Below are 8,599 nucleotides of genomic sequence, written 5' to 3'. Positions count from 1 at the left end.
CCTCATTGGTGCTTACGTCACGAGCAGTCCCTCGATAGGTTGCAGCAGTTGCCGCAGAGCAGCCAATAGGCGCGCGAGCTGCCTCGCCTAGGTCTGCTAGCTGCAGCAAGTGCGTTTTAAATTAATACAAATTATAAGGATAATTTTTGGCTTCAGTATTCTCGAGAAAAGAGGTTTTCCCTCTAAGGTTTTTTTTTTTTCCATAGTCAACTAGCTAGCTAGTTATTAGTTATCTAACATTAAAAACATTTTTCTATTTAATGAGAAAGTCATACGAACCTCAAAGTGTTAACCTGTCACCTCTGACCTTCAACAGCTGTCACAGCTCCTGGTGCAGATGGGATGTGTTGTTGCAGGAACTGATTTGCTATAGGCTACTCCTGACTGGTCGAAATCTCATGCTACTTAGGACAAATGTAATGTACAGAAGTAGCTGCACTGCGTAAATACAAAATTAACGTTTTTGAACGAAAAGATAAGTAAAGTCACTCTGACACAATTTTTATGTGAAATGTGCATATTTACAATTGTCATGGTATGGGGAAAATTATAATTTTTTTAAACTTGAAACAGAAAAACAAAACAAAAACAAATGCATCTTTAAAAAGACGCAGCTCTTTTGTGATCAGAAGTGTGAGTCGCGTCAAGTAAGCGAGCAAACACTCTCAGCAGAGTAAGGATACAAAGTGATATAAAGGATATAGAACGCCGGAAAGCGCAGCAGGTACGGCAGTTGAAGGCGGCGAGGCCAGCGACTCCAGAGCTCGTCCCGCTGAAAAGCTTGCTTCGACGGCGCGGCTTCTCACTCCGGATCCAGCGATGCGTGTGCTTCGCTGAAGAGATGAAAATCAGCTTGTACCAGCCTAACGAGCATATTTATAGAGTGAGACCACGCCCTTTCTGGCGGGACGTGACGATATGGGCGCGAATTGCCCCCATTGGTCATTACGTCACGCAGAGTCTCTCTCGATAGGCTGCTGCATTTGCCGCAAGAGCAGCCAATAGGCGCGCGAGCTGTCTCGCCTGTGTCTGCTTGCTGCTGCAAAGCGTTTTACATTAATAAAAAATTAAGGATAATTTTTGGCTTCAATATCTCGTGGAAAAGAGGTTTTCCCCTAGCGTAAGCTATTACGCAGTACGAGGGATACTCTCGTGAGAGAACGGAACCATGTCCACTGAGGTATGTATGATTCTCAGAACAATATCATATAAATGTTGAGATAGTGTATATTTGTATAGTGGAGATAGTGTATATTTTTATAGTGTTGCCAAACGTAATCAGTAAGATTACAAGATCAATCGAAGGATCTTGACCAAGATAACCAGAGGAGGATGAAGGAGCTGCAGGAGCGGCGCATGGCTGAAATGAAGGTTGTTTTTTTTACCAGACAAGAAAGTAATAATTCAGATACACTGCATTTTGCAATAAACATTTTACAATAAAAAAACTTTTGTTTTTTTTAGGAAAAACTTCATAATCTAGAGATTGGACAAAAAGAAAAATTGCTTGAAAAGATTTTGAACAGGACCCCAGGAATTTTATTTGATGTAATATCATTAATGGAGGTACCCCCACATCCTGATCCAGTCCCAGACCCAGCGGCTCTCCACTGGTGCACTTGCCAAAATTGCAGGGAGATGGACACAGATATTGAAAGAGTGTGCTGTCGCCAATCCCCGCAACATTGCATTAGTCAGATGGCATACATGCAATATTACATTTTAGATGAAGGTGTGTTGCGGCTGGCCCGAGCTGCATGGAATGACATTTTTGCACTTTCGGACAACCCGGAGCCCGGACTCGAGCAGAGACAATTTCGACATGCGGCCTATAGACAGTTTGTCTTGTGGCAGCATGGTCGCCTGGGTGTGGGCAATAGGGTGGTTATACCAAGTTGCTGTGTGTGGAAGATCAGGGACACATTTCCTGATCCCAGGGCTACACTGGCTACAGGGTGCGCCGCTTAGAGTAAATATAATACTTTAGATTGATTATATTGCCATTATTGTAAATAGTTATCTTTTCAACCATTTTAAATAAATATGTTTGCCTCAACTTTGTTGTGTTTCAGTTATTCAATTACACACTTTTTCTTATAAAATATATTTATTATAATAAATTACAAGAATCAAACATAATTGCCAGTGCTGCATGACATATTTTCATCTATAAATTTCTGTATAGAAGATTGCAGTTCCGTTAGTCTTGTGGGTTTTCGGACACTATGTTTCCTCTCGCTATGTGTCCTCTTACAAGTTCGTGAGTGGGTGGTGGCTGTACTGAAGCAAGAAGACCCAGCCGTCTTGGGTCGTCAGGCCTAAGTGAAACATTTCTGGGAAGGCTGGTACCACTTCTCAACCTCCTGGACAGAATGGCTCTCTGTATGTCTGGGATGTAGGAGTATTGTTTTTTTTTCCTTCACTGTGTACACACCCCAAGTCTTTGATTTTTTATTGTACGACCGCCGGTACCTGTAGATAAAATAAGCCTTTAATATGAATTATTTATAAAAAGATTGTTATCAAAAGACAGGTTTTATATATATATATATAAGTTACAACTTACATCTTGTGTCCCTCCTGATTGCGTGCTGGCAGCCGTCGGTTATGCTTGTTGTAGTCGATAGCTGCAAGCAAAGTCCGGGTCTTGTAAATAAAAGGCGTGTATGACATGCACTTTGCGGCATACATTAAAATGTGGTTTTGGAAGCTTTCCAGGTCTGATGTGGTCCTGTGTGGGAAATAGAAAAAAAAAAAACATGAATAACCATCCAATCTGCTCATAAAATAAGGCTATTTTGAATGTAGATGCTTACCTGAAGTTTATAAACTTCTTCACCTGTGTCAACCACCTTTTCTCCAGCACGATGGCGGTTAGTGCCTTGTGAGCCGCAGAACCTGTATTCACATCACATCATTGGGAGTAAAATGACTGCATCCTTACAGGGCACTATATCCTAAATATTAATTGTCTGTTTGATATTACCTGAAATGATCCAGGGCTTATTCTCACTGCCCTCTTCAAGAGGTTCATGCTCACAAAAGCCACTTGCCCACGAATGCTCGTTGCTTACATGGTGTAGCACACCAACCCACATCATCTGTACAAAAGGAATAAATTATGCAGGCACAAACTATATGAGTCAATATGACAAAATTAATTCAAATAACATACCTTGAAATGCTCTTCGTTTGCGGCTTGTTTGCTGCAATACCAGAAGTGATTTACAATGTCTTTTATCCACACCAGAATTCCAGTTTGGTTCTTTATTGATCCAGCCTGATTAAAATAACAATGTAAATATTTAACTTTCAAACATATGTCTTATATCATGTTATGTCTATACCATGATTAGGACAAACCAACATGTTGAAGGTTAATCACGGTATACATTTTTTTGGGGGGATATAAGCTTACCCGTCGAAGTTTCTTGCTTAAACTTTTAGCAGCATGCCAAATATCCAGGGAATGGTGGATACCCCAAGCCCTGTATTTCCCACGCTCTGGATCTGTAAAAAAAAAAAAAAAAACAGTTTACAACTTAGGTATGATGCAAATCTGTTCTGCATATAATAGTAATAAGTCATACTAAGTTCTTACTCAGCAAGGCAGTGATCTGTGAGTGGGCATCAGTGACCACTTCTTTTATTTTTATTTCTGCAAGCAGTGCATCCATAGTCCTTACAAAACACTCCCTCTCCATGATTACAAAATTCCGGTTGGTCTCACATTTGTCAACAGAGACAATGTGCACAATGTCTCTGGAATCCTGTTCAATGGTCGTATACGTACAGTACTGTGCACAGTGACCTGCATAATAAATAAATCTGTCAGCATGTGAACATTGTTAATCCTACTACTAAAACAATTTATACTACAAAACCTACCAGGAGAGTCCATTCTGCCATCACCTAGTGAATAGAGCAAACAGACATTAATTTATAATTTCGAGATTTAATTGTTAATTTATAGCTAATCACAAACATGTAATTGAGGTTATATTTAAAGTAAACTCACCCAAGACAACAACATGGTCCTTTAGACGTAGACAATCTATGACTTCAGCCCTAGTTGCTTCCCAGTGCTCCTGAACTGGCTCAATACAGTAGGAGTCTTGAATTCTGAAGAATGTGCTCTCAGCAACCATCCCCATGTTCATGAATTTAAAAAGCATGGCACTTTTCAGTAGTTATTTCCAGACAGGAGAACGTTCATAGACAACATGAAATCACCAGACTGCATACCGAATTTCAGTGTTGGCTGGGAATTCCAACGCCACACCATGTGTCCGAATGAGCATATCTAATGAAAAGACATTAAAATTTTATTAAAAGATAGTTTTGCTACAATACAACCAATTTTTTTAAGCTTTTTTACCCCAACTGCTATGCCATAGGTATGCCAATTCACACAGCTGAACTGATAAACATCAGCTGACCCCATACAGTTTTCAAATGGGATATGAGGATTGGGCCGACAAACATTGAGGAGGTTAGTCGCTCACACAATAATCTTACCCATTCCATGACGACTCCGGTACCCCGTGGTTTCAGTGTCACCCGGAATGGCTGAGCACCAAGGCATGGTCCAGACAACTTGTCCCTGTGGTTGCACTTTTCTGTTGTAATTCTCAAGTACATGGCCAGTGCATGGAGGTTGTCATTATATGTGATGTTGGCTTTTTTACCAACAAGGTCGTCCTCAGAAACAACTTTATGCTGCTCAGATAATTTCTCTATTTCCTCATCTGGAGGATCCGGCATTTCAAAATCAAGCACAGCCTCATCCATAGATATTTCTGTCAAATCATGTGCTTTGCCGCTAACAGTCCTGTGTAAAGAGACAAACTTTGAGTACATTGATGATATAGTACTTCATTATATGAACAAATGTAAAATTGACTTGTTCAAATATTGTTCATCATTCAGTTTCATATGTAAGGTGTTTGAAAGAATGAATGAGGCAGCATTATTTCAACACAAAATTTACAGCAAGTAAAATACCGTAGATGAAGAGAAGGGAAAAATCATCGTCCGAGCTGTCCCCGTCTTCCAAGTTCAAATTATTAGGGTCCCCATAAAAATCATCCATCTCTATGCTGTGTGAAAAACAACATACATCTTAGATTGGAGGGACAGATCAGTGTGAGTATATGAAACATTGCTGTGAAATACTTACAAGGTTCTCCTAAAAAAATCACCACCCCCCTCATCTGGAGAGTCACAATTTTCTTCAGTAATGTCCATGGAGTGCATGCTACAATCAACAAATAAATATATGTGAACATACACCAATTATATAGGAATATAGGTTAAAAAAAAAAACATGACCCAATGAAAGACACTCACCTTGACTCCAAAGCACCAACTTCTCCCTCTCAAATTAGTGGACGAACACCAAGCTCAGGAATGGCTACATCACTGTTTGAAAATATGGTAATTTATAGATGTGCAAAGCCATGAAAGCTAGTTTTAGTAAAGCTATTAGATAGGAACATACTGATCACGGTCAGATTCCTCCGTGAAGCTTGAGACCGGTGGTAGTGGTGGTCTGGGGTGCCCCTTACTCGGAGTTGATGACACTTGCCAACACTTGTAGCTAAAAAGAAAAAAAAAATTATCAATCTTTTATCAACGTCATTTATACACAAGGTCAAACTAGCACAGATGGAGTTGCATGTGTGAAGTTGCAATGAAATTTCTCGTTTACTTACAGTTCTGTTTGTGTATATGTGGGTAAATCAATATACAAATTTGCATTATTAGCTAGCAGCTCTAGTGTCGGTTTATGTATTATATGTCAAGTCAGCACGGTAACATATAACGTTACTAATTCTGAGGCAGACGACAAGCTAAACTAAAGCATAATTTGTAGAATTTCATATCGATTTATAGGCGATATGAGTAACACAAATAAAACCTGATAGAGGAACGGACAAAACACTACAGAAAACAAACACGTTTGTTTACTAATGAAAATGCTAACATCTAATTTACAGTATCTAGCGTACTAGTAAGCCCGTAACAGACAGCGACCATAATAAAAACCTAAACAGACAATAGCAAACATCCTGAGGTCACAATTACAAGAAATACAAACATTAAACACAGTTTATTCTAAAGATACTTACAAGTGCAACAGCAAGAAGGCCAGGTCAGCATCGGTTTTGCAGGCTTCGCTTTCTTTCAGTTCTCTCCATTCTGAAAAAGCCGGTCCAATATTAACTCTAGACTTCTCGCTCGGTCAGTCTCCCGTTTCCTCTTTCTTTGGTCCACTGACAAAGATTTCCGAGCTTTCTTCTTCTTTTTTACATCAGCCATTACGAAAACTTGAAGAATTCAATATCTAGCGTTACCTTTTTCTTATAGCTAGCCGGATACTGGATGGATGGGGGCGTGTACGCGTGCAGTGCCGTAAAGCAATTCGTTACCTCGTGAGACCTGATATCACACGATACTTCCTAACACTGAGGTCGGCGGCCCGCCGGCCCAAAGTTGCAAGGGTGGTTTTGCGGCTCACAGGCACCAGGGGGGTGCGAGACGACCACCATTCAACACGAAATCAGTAATATAAACATTACAATGACTCCAAAGCTGTTCGGTTAAGGTAAAAAAGTTACTTAGTTCACCTTTAAACACAATGCAAAACAGGAGGCCTGGTTGAATCATGCGGCACAGACTGGGGGAGGGGCCACAAATCAGTGAGTAGTACGGATTACAAACCCGTAAATACGGATTGCGAAAGCGTGGGCACGGTTTATGAATTTGTGGGTACAGATTGCAAAAACTGATGGCACGGTTTACAAATCTGAGAGCACGGATTAGGAACTCGTGGGTACAGTTTATTAATCCGTGGGCACGATGTTAAACCGAGGGAACAGTTTAAGAATTCGTGAGTACAGTTTATAAACTGAGGGGACGGATTGTCCCCCCCCCCCCCCCCCCCCCTTGTCTTTTTCAAGATGCCTCGCACATCCTGCGGCTCGTGCAGAGCCCCGCTCAGCGATGGAGACCGCCACGTTATCTGCGCTCTCTGCCTGGGCCAGGAACACGCAGCTCTCGCCCTCTCGTCAGGGGGCTGCGAGCACTGCGAAGCGCTTCCGATGTCGACCCTGCGGGCTCGACTCGAAGTGTTCAACCCTCCCACTCCGCCCTTTGCAGGACCGCGCAAGAAGAAGCGCTGTTCTCAAAGGCCGCCGGAGCCTGTGGCCACAGCGACGCGCTCGCCGGATTCCCTCCCTCGAGCCTCGCTCTCACCTTCTCCGCCTCTCCTCACGGACGCGCAGCCGCCGCCTCCGAGCCGCGCTGCCATCGTGTCTGATGACGAGGCCGATGGAAACGCCACAAGGGATTGCTGTTCCGTCCTGGCATCGGACAGCGAGGAATGGTCGGGCTCTCAACGCTCCTCCTCTTCCTCGATCCAGGAATCAGGCCGGACCCGTGCTGGAGTGGACGCCGAGCTGATGCGCCTCCTGTCTCAGGCTGTCGAACGACTCGGGCTCGAGTGGTCGCCGCCGAAGGAGCCCGCACCCAACAGGCTCGACGGCTGTTTTCTCCAGAGTCGCCGCCGTCAAGCGCCCACAGCCAGGTCCGCCCCTTTTCTGCCTGAACTCCACACGGAACTGGCTAAGTCGTGGAATTCACCATTTTCCACCAGGCTTCAGTCCCACGTCTCCGCCTCGCTCTCCCAAGTGGACGGCGCCGCCGAGAGGGGATATTGTGCCATTCCTCCTGTGGAAGAGGCGGTCGCAGCGCACCTTTGTCCGCCCTCCGCGAGATGGCGCTCAAGGTCTGCCCTCCCGTCTAAAGCCTGCAGAGCCACATCCGCCCTTGTCGGCCGCGCATACACCGCCGCCGGACAGGCCGCGTCCGCTCTGCACTCGATGGCTGTGCTTCAAATCCTGCAAGCCGACCTCCTCCGTGAATGGGACGAGAAGGGCCGGGATCCAGCTGTTGTTACTGACTTGAGGAGCGCGACGGATCTCTCACTTCGCGCGACCAAGACCGCAGCTCAAGCCATGGGGAGGTCTATGGCCGCGTTAACCGTCACGGAAAGGCACCTTTGGTTAACTCTTGCTGACATGAGGGAATCTGAGCGCGCCACCTTCCTCAACGCGCCTCTCTCCCCCACTGATCTCTTTGGCCCAGCGCTGAGCGGGATCGTCGACCGTTTCTCCGAGGTACAGAAGACCACGCAGGCCATGAACCTCTTTCTGCCTCGACGCTCGAGTTCCTATTCAGGCCGTTCACGTGACCAGCCGCCTGCACGAGCCACCACTCAGCGTCCAGCAACTGCAAGAGGAAGAAAGCGTCTCTTTCTTCCTCTTGCAGTTGCTAGGAAGATTTCGCGTGCTCGGGCTTCCTCTGGGGGGCGGCGGTCTGTGACGGCTGTCCGAGCGCGACCTAGGGCGGCCGCCCTGACGTCGCTGCGAAGGCTGGCTAGGCTTGAGTCCCGCTGCGGCCGGACCGCCGTCGAAGCTCATTTCCCTGTCAGTCCCCTCTTTACAGGCTACTGCAGTGGTTCATTTAGCAGCCAACGAGCTGGTAACACTACCCTCTCGCCTGCACACAAACGCCGTTTTCACGGCGACTCAGAGAA

The 8,599-nt window shown here is 44.7% G+C and overlaps 1 protein-coding gene and 1 long non-coding RNA gene across 2 annotated transcripts; both read right to left on the bottom strand.

The window, feature by feature from the left end:
• Positions 1–2,562: 2,562 nt before the first annotated feature.
• LOC130086878 (uncharacterized) lies at positions 2,563–4,823 on the bottom strand. The gene is made up of 9 exons (XM_056253103.1): positions 4,519–4,823; positions 4,019–4,303; positions 3,889–3,912; positions 3,602–3,811; positions 3,419–3,510; positions 3,176–3,280; positions 2,987–3,101; positions 2,817–2,898; positions 2,563–2,731 (listed from the first exon to the last, which is right to left on the bottom strand). Exons 2-9 carry the CDS (start codon positions 4,173–4,175, stop codon positions 2,563–2,565), a joined length of 954 nt encoding a protein of 317 aa, XP_056109078.1. The 5' UTR covers positions 4,176–4,303; positions 4,519–4,823.
• Positions 4,824–5,352: 529 nt separating this feature from the next.
• On the bottom strand, positions 5,353–6,620 carry LOC130086889 (uncharacterized). The gene is made up of 3 exons (XR_008807266.1): positions 6,132–6,620; positions 5,501–5,599; positions 5,353–5,421 (listed from the first exon to the last, which is right to left on the bottom strand). It is a non-coding gene; the product is annotated as an uncharacterized LOC130086889 (long non-coding RNA).
• Positions 6,621–8,599: the final 1,979 nt, after the last annotated feature.

The sequence above is a fragment of the Rhinichthys klamathensis genome, unplaced genomic scaffold (genome assembly GCF_029890125.1).
Source record: "Rhinichthys klamathensis goyatoka isolate OS25496 unplaced genomic scaffold, OSU_Roscu_1.1 h1tg000102l_1, whole genome shotgun sequence".
In the NCBI taxonomy this organism is placed as follows: Eukaryota; Metazoa; Chordata; class Actinopteri; order Cypriniformes; family Leuciscidae; genus Rhinichthys; species Rhinichthys klamathensis.
The sequence above is the reverse complement of the archived record's forward strand: the minus strand, read 5'-3'. Positions and strand labels throughout refer to the sequence as shown.